The sequence below is a fragment of the Pleurodeles waltl genome, chromosome 2_1, assembly GCF_031143425.1.
Source record: "Pleurodeles waltl isolate 20211129_DDA chromosome 2_1, aPleWal1.hap1.20221129, whole genome shotgun sequence".
In the NCBI taxonomy this organism is placed as follows: Eukaryota; Metazoa; Chordata; class Amphibia; order Caudata; family Salamandridae; genus Pleurodeles; species Pleurodeles waltl.
In genome coordinates, this window is record NC_090438.1 from 119,369,234 (window position 1) to 119,388,839 (window position 19,606).

Below are 19,606 nucleotides of genomic sequence, written 5' to 3' on the forward strand. Positions count from 1 at the left end.
TACTGCTTATTTTACTCATCCCTATATTGTAAGTATTTACACTGCGCATAGCACCAAATCCTACATTCATCAGGTAAACACTGGATAATTAATGCACGTTCCTATACTTTCTGCATTTTATATGTATTTGAATAATAGCAAAGTGACAGGTACTTGAGTGCAAACCTAAATACAGTACGTCTGTATTGTTCTACCAGTACCTGGGTGCATGTACTCATCAGATCTAGGTAATAATCTACTTATGCATGCAGTATGCCCATGTATGGCCCACAAACAGGCATTAACCCCAGTTACAGGCTTGTGAATCATGCATAATTTATGTTTGAGTACCAAATGACTTTTCCAGGGAGAAAGCCACACTTAGGCTGGAAAAATCTTAATGAGCTTGCCTAATATTTAAAAACATTTTTATAAAAGATAACAGTTTTGTTCTATTCTTCCTTTGAATAAAGGACACAATTTCGAAATTGCAATCTCTGGCTGACAATCTGTTCATGCTTCCCAGCAGCATTAGAACTGCCCCCAAACCAGTGCTTAATTTGTGCTAGAAGGTGCATTACATTTCATCATCAAACACTGACCCCAGGGAGGGCAGTGTGTTTAGCAATAACTTACCATTTAAAGGCACCTGCAGCAATGTTCCTTGTGCATCCAGCGTTCAGGCAGCACAAACAATGTCAAAATGCTTCTTGTGATTAATGTTCCTGCTAGAGAGAGAGAGAGAGATAAGAGTTTTGTCTAGCGGCAGCTTGGACTCACCATAAAGTTGCACTAAAGTATCTTTCACCGCTCTTGATTTCCATCATTCGCCCTTGTAAAAGTACATACTTTATATATAACATAATGTTGCCACAGATACAGGTGCTAAGTGCTTCCAAAAATCAAATATATCTTTATTGTATCTTCTGAGAAAAACATATAAAGACATCTAGAGAGCAAAAATGAATCCTTTGAAGTTACAATACTTTTCTTTTTTTTATAAATGACAACCACATAAAACATAGAAATTGATTGACATGAAACTGTTTTCCCGAGAGTTGCCAAAAACATATGTTAAAATGATGGTAACAACTGCAGTTTCTTTTGTGTCACTCACTTTACACTTGTCAAAAAATGTAAACAATGTTAGTAGCTCTTATAGATCTTCGTAATCACTTTATAACACTCCACACATTCACTCATCCATACACTGATCCATGTACTCAGTTACACATGGACTTATTCATTGGTGCTCTAATTCATCCACCCTTTGATTCATTCTCCCACTCACAACTCACCGATCTGCTCAGCTGCACACACAAAAGAAACAATATTGCCAATCCTTGAAGAAGAAATTTGATTTAAGGAAAAAAAAACTCAAATCTATGGGCTTTGTCATTGCCTGTGAAGTTGGCACCCTTAAAATGCTCCCAGCAGATCTAGACTTCACACGAAATACCCCCACTGTCCTGCACTACACAATAACACCAACAAACATTTGCAATGCAATGGATCTCGCGTTTACTGGAGTTAGAGCTATTAGCGTTGTAAATTCCTAACTGGACTTTTCTTGCCAAATAAATTGAAAATCAAAAGTAAAACAGTTGACATAAGCAAGTCAATTCAAGTGCCACGGCCACCATGAGAGTTAGTGGCTCCCTGCTTGAATGACTGGAAAGGATCGTGGCTGTGATGAAAGGAAAACCAAAACAGGAGGAGGGGTCTTCACACACTGTAACAGGAGGAAGCGTGATGTAGTGTGATGGCCAACAAAAATGTTCACTTAGTAAAATCGCCTGGGAGGGAACTCAGCACACAATGGAGGGACAATTCACAAAATGCACCAATAAAAATGAAGCATTTAAGACAAGCACAACAAAGAATGAATAGCAGTAGTGGGCACACAGAGAGATTACAACCTGCCAGAGCGCTTGCACGCTCAACCCTAAAAACCAAGTACAAGCTCAGATACCTCCTGATCATCCCATTAAAACAATACCAACCATCAGTAGTCCCTACATGCATAAATTAATAACAGAACAGATGCAATGAAACCAGACCACCACCACTCAAAACAATAACAGCCTCCAGTAGTCACTACATGCATACAAACATAACAGAACAGATCCAATGAAACCAGACCACCACTCAAAACAATACCAGCCATCAGTAATCACTGCACACATACATTCATAACAGAACAGATTAAATAGAACCAGACCACCACCACCACTGAAAACAATACCAGCCATCAGTAGTCACTACATGCATACAAACATAAGAGAACAGATGCAATGAAACTAGACCACCGCTCAAAACAATACCAGCCATCAGTAGTCACTACATGCATACAAACATAAGAGAACAGATGCAATGAAACTAGACCACCACTCAAAACAATACCAGCCATCAGTAATCACTACATGCATACAAACATAACAGAACAGATGAAATGAAACCAGACCACCACTCAAAACAGATGCAATGAAACCAGATCACCCCTCCAAACAATACCAGCCATCAGTAATCAACACATACATACAAACATAACAGAACGGATGCAATAAAACCAGACCACCACTAAAAACAATACCAATCATCAATAGTCACTATGCACATACATTCATAACAGAACAGATGAAATGAAGCAGACCACCACCACCACTGAAAACAATATGAGCCATCAGTAGTCACTACATGCATACAAACATAAGAGAACAGATGCAATGAAATCATACCACCACTCAACACAATGCCAGCCATCAGTAATCACTACATACATACAAACGTAACAGAAGAGATGCAATGAAACCAGACCACCACTCAAAACAGTACCAGCCATCAGTAGCAACAGCAAACATATAAGCATAACAGAACAGATGCAATGAAACCAGACCACCATCCAAAACAATATGAATCATCAGTAGTCACTACGCACATACATTCATAGCAGAACAGATTAAATGAAAGCTGACCACCACCACCACTAAAAACAATACGAGCCATCAGTAGTCCCTACATGCATGCAAACATAAGAAAACAGATGCAATGAAACCAGACCACCATTCAAAACAATACTAATCATCAGTAGTCACTACATGAATACATTGATAACAGAACAGATGCAATGAAACCATACCACCACCCAACACATTACCAATCATCAGTAGTCACAGCATGCATACATATATAACAGAACAGATACAATGAAACCAGACCACCACTCAAAACAGTGCCAGTCATCAGTAGCAACATCATACATACACACATAACAGAACAGATGCAATGAAACCATACCACCACTCAACACAATGCCAGCCATCAGTAATCACTACATGCATACAAACGTAACAGAACAGATGCAATGAAACTAGACCTTCACTCAAAAGAATACCAATCATCAGTAGTCACTACACGCATACATTCATAGCAGAACAGATTAAATGAAACTTCACCACCACTGAAAGCTATATCAGCCATCAGTAGTCACTACATGCGTACCAACATAAGAGAAAAGATGCAATGAAACCAGACCACCATTCAAAACAATACTAATCATCAGTAGTCACTACACACATACATTGATAACAGAACAGATGCAATGAAACCATACCACCACCCAACATATTACCAATCATCAGTAGTCACAGCATGCATACATATTTAACAGAACAGATACAATGAAACCAGACCACCACTCAAAACAGTACCAGCCATCAGTAGCAACAGCATACATACAAACATAACAGAACAGATGCAATGAAACCATACCACCACTCGAAACAGTACCAGCCATCAGTAATCACTACATGCCTACAAACATAACAGAACAGATGCAAGGAATCATACCACCACTCAAAACAGTACCAGCCATCAATAATCACTACATGCAAACAAACATAACAGAACATATGCAATGAAACCAGACCGCTACTCATAACAGTACCAGCCATCAGTAGTCACTACACGCATACAAACATAACAGAACAGATGCAATGAAACCAGACCACCACTCAAAACAGTACCAGCCATCAGTAGTCACTACATGCAAACAAACATAACAGAACAGATGCAATGAAACCAGACCGCTACTCATAACAGTACCAACCATCAGTAGTCACTACACGCATACAAATATAACAGAACAGATGGAATGAAACCAGACCACCACTCAAAACAGTACCAGCCATCAGTAGCAACAGCATACATACAAACATAACAGAACAGATGCAATGAAACCATACCACCACTCGAAACAGTACCAGCCATCAGTAATCACTACATGCCTACAAACATAACAGAACAGATGCAATCAAACCGGTTATATGACGGAACACCGAATCTTAAACTACTACTAACCTTAACAACGAGGTCGGAACACCGACCTCGTCTTTACTACTAATGATTTTACCACGAATGCCTTAACAACGATATTTCGTTGTAAAGGCATTCCTGATAAAATCATTAGCAATAGGCACCATTCACCCTACATCCCTCACCCCACCCCCCCAACCCCACCCCAAAACCTAAAACCCCCTGACCCCCCACCCACTCCCCAAAACCAAAAACGCAACACCCCCCCAACCCCACCCTAAAACCTAAAACCCCCTGACCCCCCACCCACTCCCCAAAACCAAAAACGCCCCACCCCCCCAACCCCACCCCAAAACCTAAAACCCCTGACCCCCCCACCCACTCCCCAAAACCAAAAACGCCCCACCCCCCCAACCCCACCCTAAAACCTAAAACCCCCGACCCCCTACCCCCTCCCCAAAACCAAAAACGCCCCACCCCCCCAACCCCACCCCAAAACCTAAAACCCCCCACCCCCTCCCCAAAACAAAAAACGCCCCACCCCCCCAACCCCACCCCAAAACCTAAAACCCCCTGACCCCCCACCCCCTCCCCAAAACATTAAACCCCCCACTTACCTGAGTCGTCACCTTGTCATGCGTCGTCCTCCTCAGCCGACTCCCTTGTTTGTACCTTAACCATGCATGTTCGTTGTTCAGGACATGCGTGGTTAAGGCACAAAATAACAAAGTCGTGGTTAAAGAAAGCGTTGTTCCGCATTCGTTAACCAGGACTTCGTTATAAAAAATTCGGCATAAAGGATGTTTACCATAAAACCATACCACCACTCAAAACAGTACCAGCCATCAGTAGTCACTATACGCTAACAAACATAACAGAACAGATGCAATGAAACCAGACCGATACTCATAACATTACCAGCCATCAGTAGTCACTACACGCATACAAACATAACAGAACAGATGCAATGAAACCAGACCGATACTCATAACATTACCAGCCATCAGTAGTCACTACACGCATACAAACATAACAGAACAGATGCAATGAAACCAGACCACCACTCAAAACAGTACCAGCCATCAATAATCACTACATGCAAACAAACACAACAGAACAGATGAAATGAAACCAGACCTCTACTCATAACAGTACCAGCCATCAGTAGTCACTACACGCATACAAACATAACAGAACAGGTGCAATGAAACCAGACCACCATTCAAAACAATACCAATCATCAGTAGTCACTACATGCAAACAAACATAACATAACAGAACAGATGCAATGAAATCAGACCACCACTCAAAATAGTACCAGCCATCAGTAGTCACTACACGCATACACTCATAACAGAACAGATGCAGGGACACCAAACCACCATGACTCTGGTCAATGAGAAAGCCTCTAGTCACGCAGAAAGCAGCACCTAACAGGACTGGTTCGAGGTAATCTGCTGTAGGCAACAAACGTAATTCTCGGTCTTTAGCAATACATTTTCCAAAGCTGCCGCCTCACTGCACCTTCAAGAGGCCCGGCCTTGCCCCCAGAGCGCAGGGAGTGCTGTAAACTGGACTCATGGCAGATGTGCCAAATGAAAATGCTGATAACACAACCTAGTAGAAACTGAAACACACCTCCTCTTACCACAGCTCCATACCATCAGTGTTCTCTCGCAAACTGGCTATTTTTGGAACTTCCCTGTGGTATCACCGCCTCCTTTTTTGTAGGATGAAGAGGCAAACGAACCAGAAAATAATTGTATACTTTCCCGACGTCGTTTAATTGCTATCGCTAATTATACAGGATTTTGGAGTGCCTGAGTAGAAGAGGAAAGTGCCATCTTTTAAATTCAAATTGTCCCCACGTGGGGTCCCTGGAGCGAGGCACAAAGGTGGCTGTGTCATCACTGTCTGCCGGAGCCGGCCTCCCGACAAAGTCCCCAGCAGGCAGCCTCGAAGCAGGCACCATTGGCTGCCTGCCAGGGTGAGACTGCTGTGCCATTACATCTGGGGTCTACTCTGCCTCCAAACACCAACACATACATTTAGGTCGGACATTTTGTTCTCGGCTCAGCAGTTTGTCCGATTGCGCAGCCTCCCTAATTCACATATTTATACTTTTTAGCGCCACATTTGCGTAATTTTTTGACAATCTTGCTGGATACTGGTGATAGGAAAGAGTTTTTTTCTAGCACACGACAACATTTAAATAAGCTTTGTAAGTATTTCAAAATATATCAGAATTTGGAACACTAATGAAGGACATTGTTTGGTTTTTCTGAAGTATGATGGAGACAAATACTTTAATATGATCACAACAAATTATTACACTAGGTGATGCAATTTCCAAACATTTTCATATGTGTGCTGTATAGGTTTATTAATAAAACTGTGTGTCTGTGCAATTGTAATGGTCATTTCAATTCAAAATGTGTTGCCTGTAATGACAGTGTGCTACCACACCATGAGTACTTCACTCTACTCTGCACCACTTCACACCACGGCACTCTACTCTTCAACACTCCACTTTACACCACTGCACAGCACTGCACTATGCAGCACTCCAATCTATACCTGTCTGCACTCTATACCACTTCATGCTACGCCTCTCTACCCCGCCCTATACCACTCTACTTTATGCCAATGCACTCTTCACCACTCTACTCTACACCACTGCACTCTTCGCCACTGCACTCCACACCACTGCAGTCTAGGCTACACCAATCTACTCTGCACAATTCTACTTTATGCCACTCTACTCTATGTCATTCTGTAACACTGCACTCTACGCCATTGGACTTTATGCCAATTATCTGGGCCAATACACTTTACCGTGCAACACTCAGCTCTATGCCCCTGCACTCTACGCCAATGCACTGTTCGCCACTCTAATCTAATCTGTACCACTGCACTCAATGCCATTACACTGTTCACCACTTTACTCTATGCCATTACACTCTATGGAATTCTTCGCAGCTGCTCTCTAACCTGCACCACTCACTCTATGCCACTGAACTCTACTCTGAAACAATCTACTATATGCCACTGAACTCTACACCACTCTACTCTAGTCTGCACCACTGCACTCTATACCACTGCAAACTATGCCACTCTACTCTTAAACGCTGTTCCCTACTCCAATGCACTCTACACAACAGCACACTATGTCACTGCACTCTACACCACTGCCCTCTACTCTGCATTACTGTACTCTACACCACTGATCTTTACACCACTCTACTCCTTTCTGCACCACTGCACTCTGACACTGTACTCTGCAACACTGCACTTTCTGCCACTGAGCTCTATAACATTCTACTCTGCACTACTCCACTCTAAGCTACTCCCCTCAACACCACTGTACTCTCTGCCACTTAAATCTTCGGCACTGTACTCTACTCTGCACCACTCCATGCTATTCCACTCTGCACCACTCTGCGCTACTGCACTTCATAACTCTTTGCTGCCCTCTATGCCACTCAACTCTACCCTGCACCACTGCCCTCTGCGTCACTTAACTCTCTGCCACTCCACTCTTCACCATTCTACGCCGCTATACTCTATACCATTGCACTCTATGCCACTGCACTCTACACACGCTACTCTACTCTGTGCCACTCTACCTTGCCTCACTCTACTCTGTGCCCACTCTACGCCTCTCCACTCTGCACCACTGCATTCTGCACCACTGCACTCTAATATGTACCACTCTAATCTACCCTACTGCACATTCTATGATGGGTGCATTGTACACCTTTGAATTCAATGCCACTGCACTCTATGCCACTATACTCTGCAACTCTATACACCAAATGCACTCTACACCATTCCACTCTACTCTATGCCACTCCAGTATATGCCATGGTGCGCGACTCCATACTATACCACTCCAGTAGACAACACTTCACTCTACAACAGCAGCCACACCAGCTAAAACACATTAGCAAACCAATAGCTCTTGCATAAGCTAGACCTATTGGCTATGCCAGTGCTTGCTAAACATTCCAATCGTGTGTGTTGTGGAGTGTTTGGAGAATTAAAAACATTTCTCCTTGTTAATACCTGCTTCAAAGAGTTTTGACTAAAAAACGATGGGAGCTTGTACTGATCCGCACACAAGTTACCCCCAAATAATGCCCCATTGACAGAAAGTGGCACAAAGCAGTGCAAAAAAAAATGAATTTCCAGTGCAAAACACCTTCTGCGCTCAGAACTAAATCTCCTTGCGAGAATTTACTCTGCTTTGTGTGACGTTGCTCTGGTTCAAACCTGCAGTAAATCTGGCCCTCTGTGCCACATCCACAAGTCAGTGGCCACACACATCTGCAGCAGTTACTCAATATCTCCTGTCTTACTCTCTAGTTTTGTGAAAATCAATATGTAGATTTTTCTGTAATGCTCGGATGACTGAGGGCTGTCTTCATTTCACCAACTCCTGCTCATCCTGTTTTCAGTCTTTACATGCGGCGATGGCTCTCACCCCCCCCCTTGTCCCTGTGACAGGCACCAGCCACATGCCCTGTTTTTGTAGTCCCTTCCCTACTCTTTCAAGAGCCCTCAGTGCTTCCTGCTGTCCCTGTCTCTAGCAAACAAGTGCCCCATGAAATCAATCGAGTTGCATTGAAAAGAAAGCGAGGATGCTCAGTGATGAGGACACCTGCCACTTAGAGCAGAGCATCTATAAAGTATAAAGTAGTATAAAGTAGATCATTGCTAAGAAATTGGTTCATTTCTGCCCTGTCCTTCATATTAGTTCTAGACCTGGCATTGGTAGTACTCAACAAATTAAGCTAGTATTCAGGTGTCTTAATCCCCTCACCACCTTCCATGTCTCCATGAGTACTCTACAAAGAAGGGAAGATATCATAATATCATGTCTCTCCACCCTCTCCAAACCTTTTCTAACTGCATATGTACTGTGCAAAATGGAAGAGCTTTCCTGGGAATCTAATGCACTCTGTGTGTCCTCCTCTCATCACAAACACCTCCTATGCCTCTCGAAACCTCTACTCCCACCTGTCACCTCTAATAGCTTCTTTCTATATCAATATGCCCATCATACCCACTTCAACCACCACCCAGCCCCATGTGGTTATGGTCATAAATATCTGGCATAGCAGCTTTGGTTTCCCTGAACAATAGAAACGTTCGCGTCATCATCGAGATGTGGATCACTCCCAGAAGACTTTTCTTTTAAATGATGCTGAAGCGTACATAGTCTGCATTGTGGATGGTGTCAGGAGATCTGTGACCCATGGGAAGACGCTTTGTTGAGTCTAGCAGTTGGCTTTGAAACTATTGACCATCTGGCACTGCTCCATCGTCTGTAAGGTCTGGTTACCGAGTGAATCATTTTGCAGCGGGTCCCCTGCTTTCTGGTGAAATGGACAAAACATCAGTACATGGGCACCCAGGCGTCTTTCAAGGGCCCATGTCTGTTAGGGTGATGCTGGAGCCACTTTTGCCCTGCTTGTTGTTAAATTCATACCTTAGACCCTAGATAGACATTTTGCAAGGAACAAAGTAGCACCAGGATGGGAATGATGGTAACATTTAGGTCAAGTGTCTGTGCTGAGTGAGATTGAATTCCTGCCACTGTCTGTCTGACCAAAGTAGATATGCCGATCATGCAAAAGTGAAATCCTTGCTTGCTCCATGATTATTTTATTCAGAAGTTGACCAATGACTTAATTTAATAATCCATTAATAAATGTAATTAATGTGCACCCACCGGGAAAAGCTCACGCCCTTGAGTGCTGCCTAACCTATAGATGCATAAGTGCCTCTGGACTGAAGATTAAGGGCCTGAGTTAGATTTTGACGGACGGGTTACTCGGTCACAGCGGTGACGTATATTCCATCCACCAAAAATATAAATCCCACAGGCAATAATGGGATTTATATTTCGGCAGATGGACTATCCATCACTGTTGTGATGGAGTAACCCGTCCACCAAAATCTAGATCAGGCCTTAAGTCACGGGATAGTATCATGTGCTCGCTCTTGTAAACTCCGACCCTTAAATCATTGATGGATAGAGCTGAAACGTGTAGAATCTCCAACTAGTACAGAACACTACTCCAGAAGATTGTTGCTTCATCAACAGTAGGACCAGTCCCCTGAAAATGCATGCCGTTACATGTTGTTTGCCTTCCAGTTCCATTAATCTTTGAAGTTTATGGGGCCATAGAAGGATTTCATCTTGAATATTGTGGATCTGGTTGTCTTCAAATTAATGTGTAGGGTGCTCTGTTAACCTTGGGCATTGCTTGCTCCAATTTCTATGGTTTGTTTTCTTCCAACACTTGTGGAATCTAATTCTCAAAGGAGTTCAAAAATCTGCACATAAGTCTGAGTTTAAATTGCCAAAAGTGATAATTGCAGCTTTCGGGAAGCAGCAGTGGAAAACGTTTGTGAATTAGTGCTTGTGTTCGTGCAAAGCCATTTCCACATGCACTATTTTACAAGGACTACCTATTGCAATTACCCTTTGCGAAATGGCTTCATATTAGTGGAATTAGACTACTCTTTATATATTTTTTCTCTGTTACTATATTATTCCATAAGTTTAAACCCCTTCTTCAGCACCCCACACAAAGTAGGGTGTGTTTCATACTCATTTATTTCTTGAAAAGGCAATTACTCCTGCTTTTGACATAGGTTAATCAGTGACCACTTGGGTTGAGAAATGTTTAATACTAACGAGCTCTTTGATGTGCAGAAACTTTCCAGCCCCCACCCTGGACTTGGAGATTTACTCCCACATATTTGCACATCATATTGTGGTGATGCTTTTGTGAGGGAACTGATTCATGAGTGAAACACCACGTTTTGTGAATTGCAAAAGTTAATATGCATTCTTAATTCATTTAATTTGCACATGAAAGTTCAAGGACACCTGCAAATGGATTTGTGAATGGTGGTTGGTGTGCATTTTAATATATAGTGTAGCCAACACCTGTTTGCCACGAATAAGTAGATAGAGTGTGCTTAGGGCCTTTTGTCGTCAGCCATTGGCTTGTTTGGGTTATCCCCTTTCAACTATTGCTTTAACAATATTTAAATAACCCAGAGGAATACTGTTGTTGCAGCAGTCTCAATGGCATGCTATTGGTCAGCAAGTGTATTATTCCACCACACAGAAAGTGCTTTCATTTCAGTGCATGAAGTGCATTGTTTTCAACAATCAGAAGGGACTATTTCTGAATCCAGAAGCCATCTTGAAGAGGTACCCTATTCTGCATGTTAACCAAATGCCTTCTTGAGGTATTATCTTGGTATCAACATACATTTGGCAGATGCTATTTTTCAAGAAAATATATTTTGTATCACTTTACCAAAAATACAAAACAAATTACTTCTTTGAAAAATGAGACCTGGCTAGAATTATACTTCAAGTAAGCTTCTGATTCTTATTTTACTGCTGCTGTTGTTAAGGTTCAAAGCAGCTTTTCCAAGAAAACTTTCTCCAATGCACAGTGATGCAGGTGTGTGACTCTTGTTGGTGGAATTAACTTTAATATTCCTCCTTCTAGGTACACCAATATATATCTTCTACAAATAAAAAAATACTGTCTTTTGGTGTATGTATATAGTAGTTACGATGCTTTAACTATGTTATGTATTGTTTATACTTTAATAATATAGAAAGTTTGTTCATGTTTTTAATATGTTATATTCGTCTTTTTTCTTCATTTTTATAGATGGATTCAATTTAATTTATTGACGGTATTTATTTGTGTTAGTCCTGAAGAAGGTAGAATATATGTCAACTTCACGAAAACACGTCAACAAGATATTTAATCATGATCTATAGACACTGGATATCCTTAAATGAAATTAATTAGATACCATAGATGTTTGGTGATACATGAAATAGAGGTGTACACATTTGAAGACAAGACAGATTGATTTGTCTTAGGATGTATATACATGACGTTGACAACATTTTCTGCAGGTGTTCACTTGTGCACAGGCAAAATGTGACCAGTTACAGTAAAGAAAGACAGTGGTTAAAGTGGCTGACTCATTTCCCTCTGCTGTATGATGTGGTGTGCAGAAGTAAAAAGGGAACGGCACTTAAACAGGTCAATGATGAAGAAGGCTGAACAAAATCCCTTATATATACATATGTATGTATGTTTACTCTGCATATTTTGAAAAGTATGAGGCTGATAAGAAAGCTAAATCTGCCTCTAGGCCGGACCTAAAAAGTAACAGCTTGGTTGAGAGGACTTTCTGTTGCTGGACCACCAGCTTTTTAGGTTGAGCATAGCAGCGCGTAAGCACTGCTTTTTGACATGTTGTAATCTATTCTGTGGCCTTTAGCCATGCCCATCTCATGCCCATTACTTTAATTAATTCCTGGGCTTGCCTTTCAAAAATCCCTTGATGTCATTGGCAAATGCTTTATGTTTGTCCCGCCTTGAGGCTGTTTTGTTACACCTTGCAGACTGACCCTGTTAAATGGATTATTGCATGATAGCCAACAAAACGTTCAACATGACATGCTCTTTCTAACTAGATCATCTATGCGTCTCCACACTAGGTTTGTGGGACCCCAAAATAATAACCTCTCCCACCATTCAGTATCTTTTGAAGCTGTCTTATGGCTCGAACTTTTCTTTCACAGCTGGGATTAGTTTGTGTTTTAAGGGCCTTGTTTCAAATATTATTCCAGTAGGCATGCTAGCCCTTTAGTTATGTGCAAGGCCACCGGAATTATGTGGCAGAGAGGACCAAGTTATGTGGCAGGGTTGACCAATTTATGTGGCAAGAAAAGTCCATTCATGCATTTGAAATGCCAGCAGCTCTAACTCAACCACATGCAAGTCCTTTTGCATTGCAAATGCTTGTTTTCTCTGTTCCTAAACAATGGGATCGCAGCATGATTTGATGTGGCTCAGCACCTTCCCTTAAGGCTCAGCTAACAGCATTTTATGAATCAAAAAGTCAGGGCTCCACTTGTCTCTGCTGCCTCAGAGCTCACAAAAGATTGGTCTGCCATTAATGTGCAGTGCATGAGATATGCACCAGCGCTGTTTGCATGTCATTGGCTATGTCAATGCTTGTTTGGAGAGAGATGGCTAAATTAAGAACCTCACTTCTGCTGGAAATCAAGTGTTTTGCTTGATTTTCATCAGCTGTGAAAGATCACAGTCACATTCATTATTCAGCTCATGTCATTTTCAGGTTTTGAAATGCTGACTGCCGTGACTCAATTATGCATTGTTGAATATGGTATGGCTGTCCTAATGAACAAATGTTAGGATTTTCATAAATAAACAAACAGAAGACTACACTTTAGCCTACTGCACTGAGTGTGGTGCATTGCAAATTCTCATATAATGATGATGTGTGTCCTTCTCTACAGAGTGCCGAGTAATGAAATCGAACCCACCGACTGCCAAACCAGCTCCTCAGGCGCAGAAGAACTTTGCCAAGAGTCCGGCACCAGTGCGACGCAGCAAGTCTCCGGCTGATTCAGGTAAACTCTTTGATGGTGAGTCGGGTTCTAAGTACTTATTGTCCACTCCTAAATAAGGAACTGAGACAAGACTTTGGCTAAATTTTAATTCAAAACAGTCTTGCTTATCGTCTACATGAAAGTTTGCATAAAGAATAGAAGAAGACTCCTACATGATACATTACTGATTTAAAGTGCAAGTGGAGCAAAAAAGAGACCTGTCCTCTTCTACCAAAGAAGTGGCCATCATTTGTGAGATACAATTCACTACAATGCATGGCGTGAGGCATGTTACAAATTCACATTTGGTCAATAATGCTGATCAAAACAGATAAGATTTAAAGGCTGTCTTACATCCAATTGTGACCAAATAATTTTGGGGAAAATTAGTGGGAATGGGAAATTTTAATAAATGTTGGGTAAACTGTAGATGTTAAGGCCAGTAAACTTTGACAGAACTGTTTACAATTTTATAAAAATTTTATAGGGGTACATTTCCCCATCAAATTTGTGAACACTACACGGTAGACCACACTAAGAAAGGAACATTGTTCAAAACTAGGTAGGATTTATACATAATTTTATTGACTTTGACAGTGCATGTTGATTAGTTTAATGAATATCTCATTGCAGACAGCAGGGTACAGAAGGTGCATACCACACAAAGCATGCTACACATGTTTTATCCGTATGCTTGTACTGTGAATGAGTTTCAAACTACTGCTATATAAATGATATTCCCCATTATTATGGTCTGGCCTGACATTGGAGCTGTCACCAGACCATTGTGTGAGAATCACCAAAAGAGAGGCTTTGACTCCACCCACATGTTAGAAGCCCTGAGTACATGTTTGGAATGGTCAGCAGTTGTGCACTTTCACAAAAAAAGTGCTTGCCCTCCACAGAGCTGTGATCATTTTGTTTATTTCTCGAGCTGCCTGAGGTTGAACTTCCAGGGGCACACACATGACAACATGACATTATAATGTTATTCCAGTGTCTTAGATAGCTATATATTTTCAGGTGGTTTTCTCTGGCAGCTACAGAGATGGAAAGAGGACAATCATTGACCTACATGACTTTTTAAGTCTGGCCTGACGGTGCAATGGTCACCTGATCTTTTAACCTACACCATTATTGTTCTACAGTTCTTTGCTATACAACAAATACATATCTATTAAGAAGCTATCTACTTGTAATGCCTCACATTACCATAAAACATCCCTTTAAAACCAAACCTATTGGCATTGCCAATCCTTGTTAAGTCTGGCTTGACAGCACAGCTGTTTAATCCTTATGTGATTAAAAAAAGAGCTGTCAGGAGTACTACAGTTAGGAAACAAACTTTGACCCAGATGTTGGCTCATCTGAGTATAGATTTGGATTTGTCAAAGGATGTGTACCTCTACAGAAAGAGTGTTTACTGCCCAAACAGCTGTGATCATGTCTTTATTTAGCTCCTCAATCCAGGCTTTTTATCAATTAAAGCTATTGTGACTGGTCTTCCAGTCACACGCATGCTGCTGTGATGGATGGGGTTTGCCTTTTAAGGACACATAAATGCCACACAATTCTATTAAACAACTTCTCTTAGATAATTAGGGTGATTGTTCTTCTCTGGTTGCCATGTATGAATGCTTATGCTCAATACAGCAGGGCTTTGTTGGTTATACTTGCATGCAAATGTTCAAGTTTATCAGCTAGATCTCTTGATTATAAAAAGTTACAATAAAGTCAGAGTGGGTTTGACTTAATTATTGTGAAAAGGATAAGTTAAATTCAATATGAATTTAAGGGTAGATTGTTATTACTCTATTAAAATATATTCTTATCTACAGAGAGGTAGTTCGATACATTGAATCTCACAGTAGTAGTCAAGGGCTTAAGTGTTGGTTACCACCTCTGCTACACTTGGGGATATAAGATTTGTACTGTGACGGTCCTTGGTATGCCCTCTTAGTAGACAGAGTATTTTGCATTTGCACCTGTATGTTGTTTACATTTCTAATTATGTAACTGTATGCCCAATGGTTACCTTTTTGGAAACCTTACTTGTTGGAAACCTTACTTTCAATTCTGTAAGCCTGAATTGGTAATGGTTACAAGCAAATGGTAAACATCGTTTACTGGTAAATGTAATGTCTGAAACCATAGGTCTGATCTCTGTCTTATGAAGCATTATGACAAAGGTAGTAGGCTTGAGTTATTGACTGTGAAAACCATTCCTTAGAGGCAATTATCCTTAAGCGGTGGATTGTTATAACGCTGTGTTACAGGCTGTAGACAGGTTTTTTGTTACATGAAATCTCACAGATTAAAATAGTAGGCAAGGGCTTTTGTGTTCATCATCCCCAATGACAAACCAGAGGCTTGAGTTATTTATTGTGCAAACCATTCCTTAGAGGCAATTATCCGCTGTGTTACATGCTGTAGACAGGTTTTTTTGTTTCCATAGACACTGGCGCAATTGCCGTATCAGCGACACAATTTTTCTGATTACATGAGCATCCACCTTAAAATGAGTGCCCTTCAGTGCCAGGACTGGTGGGCCGGACTTCAGTTTTCCATTTTTTCCTCTTGTTTCTTTCCCCCTCATCTTATTGTTTTCTTTATTTTAGAGCACACTACAATTTCTCAGACTGTGCTAGCAGGCTGTTTGCTTGCCAGTCATTTCGTCTGTAGTGTGCCACATCCTCTGAGGCCACAGTCTGTCACTAGTTTACTATTCCAAGATGGCAAGTACATTGTTTCTAAATGTAGCTGCCGTACTGACACTTCAAAAGAACGAAACACCATATTCAACACCATTGCAAGATGGACTCCAGCTGCTATATCTTTTTATTTGTTATTGCAAGCATATGCATGCCATGTTTAAGCAGCAGCTTATTTTCCTTTTCTACTTTCAGTCTCGTAATTTATCCTGCATGTGTTTATTTTGGTTTCTTAAGTGGATGAATGCAAGAATAAATGAGTGGATGGATGAATAGATGCATGATTGCTGGGATGAGTGGCAGAGTGCATATATGATCACTTATTGAAAGCTTAAACCCATGATTGACTGTGGAGGCCATTTCATTTAGAAGCCGGACCTATTGGCACAGCCAGTGCTTGTTAACGTGGGATGCAGGCCATGCATCACTCTAGCGTTAGAGAACATGGACGTTCATTTCACCCAGGACACCTATTAAATGATGCAGGGCTCCAACCCATGCTTCTTATTGCGGACACGAGAGATGCCTTTGGTCCCCATTCACCTCACTGTTTTGTTCTATTAAATGAAATGCATTTTAACACAATAATGAAGCACCTGAACACTGTGAACAGTAAAAAAAAAATTAAATGCTTGCCTATGTTCACCTATTTTTACTGCTACCTCGCTACATAGAATACCACAGTCTAGAAAAGCCACATCGCAAACGCAGCCCTTTTGTGCAACGTTGCAATCGCTGGAGCTGGAAGACATAAATATTGCTAAGGAGGGTACATCCGGATGCTGGCGTAAAACTGAAACACAGTTCAGAGCTGCTCTGAATGCTAATGTGGCAACGAGCTGCTGTAATGCCATAATGAATAATTGCCATGGCAACCCTGGACCACGTGACAGCATCCTCGCATGCTGAAAGCACGTCCTTACCTTTGTTCCAAATACAGGAGGCCACTGGTAAAATGATGCTGAATAGATGCTTAAGAGAAATGCTCTTACCCAACGGAGGATAGGGATAAAGACCATGGTGATGGGAAAGGTGGCGATGCCGCTCTTGTGGTGAGAATGCAGGACCCTATGACGTCAGCTCTTTAAGTGGCTGCACATTGCCTTCAGCTGGCACCCACTCAGTAACTACTGTTCTTTCCCCTCTTTCTGCCAACAGAGGGGAATGTGCCAATGTCATTCGATTGAGAAAGGAGGAGGTAGCCCCCGACCTCTTTTGTTCTTATTTTCAAAGATGGCTGGGCTTTCTCCAACGCCCGCTTGCTAGATAAACCAATCTCCCATGCTTTACTAGCAGACTATCCTGCCAGGCTCAAGCTATTGCCACCTTTGCTGAGATGAAGGCGCTACATTCTGTCAGGTGGCCACGTGAGTCCTATGGCAGCTTCAAGAGGCAAAATCTGATGGCATATTGACCTATGGATTCCATGTCTTCCACCTTTGAGATCGTGCCAAGAGCGCTCTGCATGTGACTGGGCCTGTCTGTAATGGCTTCGAAATGATGGAATGCAAGCTAGATTAACTAGCAATGGCTAAGGTTAATGCAGTTGATTTGTCCTGTTTACCTGCTTTCCAGGGGAATATTCTTTATTACCATTTTTTGGCAATTCAATTGTCATATATTCTTCATTGTCTTCTTGTTCCTGGCTCCAACTCCTTTACCCTCTGATCTCCTCTCCTTCTTCCTGTTATATTCCTCCCAGGCATTCCAAGTGGGATGTACTGTTGTTGTTGTTTTTCGTCCCTTGCTCTTATGGTCAAGATGTGCTACTTTGGTCCATTCCTCCCACCTTCCGTTGCATGCCTCGTAAACCCACGTCATTTTCTATTCAAAGATACAGCGTGCCCTTGTCACTGCCATGGATGACATTTGCATGACTTTGGACAGAGAAGACTCGGAAGCCCTAATTTTTCTAGGCTTCTCCGCAGCATTTAACACAGTCACCCACCCTATCCTTATTCAACACCTACACAACATTGGTATCAGAGGACATGCACTCCAATGGATCTGCTCCTTCCTGGTTGGAAGGACTCAGTCACTCTGCCTCGCACCATACACCGTGGATGCCTGAGACCTCATTTGCAGGAGTTCGAGATGGATCCTCCCTGACACTCTTCAGTTCATACAAGGTCCCTCTTGCCAGCATCATCCGCTCTCACTATATCAATGTCCTCTCCTACACTGATGACACACAACTCATTCTATTCCTCGTGGACAAAATGTCCTGTACATGGATCAAGTTCAGTGGCTGCATGACTGAAATCGCCCACTGGATGAAGACCAACTGTTTAAAGCTGAACGCCAACAAGACTGAAATCATGATCTCCTGGAAGCACACATCACCTTGGGACTTCACCTGGTGGCTTACAGTGCTAGGTCCGAGACCCATCCCCACCACCCACGCCAAGAACTTTGTGATCGTCATGGACGGAAAACTCAACATGACCGCGCAAGTCAATGGCTTCACTGCCTCATGCTTCCATACCCTGAAGGCTCTGATGAAGATTTTCTAATGGCTCCCAATCAGCACTCAAGAAAACCTACACACACGCCCTGATCACAAGCAAGCGAGAATGCGGGAACACCCTTTACGACGAGATCGACAAAAAATTCACCAGAAGACTGCAGATCATGCAGAACTCGGCAGCCAGAATCACTCTCAACCTCCCTTGTTGCACTCTCATCACACCACACCTGAGGCAGCACCCCTGAATCCTAATTTAAACACGAACATAATTCATACTGCTCACCCATACTTTTCAGGCACTACATAACACTGGTCCAACATGTCGCAACCATCGCATTTGCTGTCAAGAATCTGCCAGACACCTCAGCTCTTCTGGAATCATAAATGCACCTATCCCACACATACAAAAAAACAAATAGGGTCACCAAGCCTTCTCCTACATTGCTCCTAAAGTGTGGAAAGACCTGATGCTACACATACGAATTCCACAAGAAGCTAAAGACCTGGCTTTTCAAGGAGTCCCATTAGGCCCAGGTGTGTCTAGAGTCTCACCTGCTCAGCACCAGCATATACTTCCGTGTAATAATGCACTCTAGAAATCTGCATAGCATAATTGTCTTTCCACTATTTCTAATGACATTTTTATGTGCAAATGTTTTCAAAAAG

General features: G+C 41.9%; 1 protein-coding gene across 16 annotated transcripts in view; it reads left to right on the forward strand.

Moving 5' to 3' along the window:
• DCX (doublecortin) overlaps positions 1-19,606 on the forward strand; it is a 231,716-nt gene that overhangs the window by 156,732 nt on the left and 55,378 nt on the right. For 8 of the 16 annotated variants that reach the window (XM_069211310.1, XM_069211282.1, XM_069211359.1 and 5 more), the window contains exon 5: positions 13,670-13,798. In XM_069211310.1, the coding sequence (XP_069067411.1) occupies positions 13,670-13,798 (129 nt within the window). The remainder of the gene's footprint in view (positions 1-13,669; positions 13,799-19,606) is intronic. The other 8 variants (XM_069211338.1, XM_069211291.1, XM_069211367.1 and 5 more) reach the window with 1 other exon arrangement.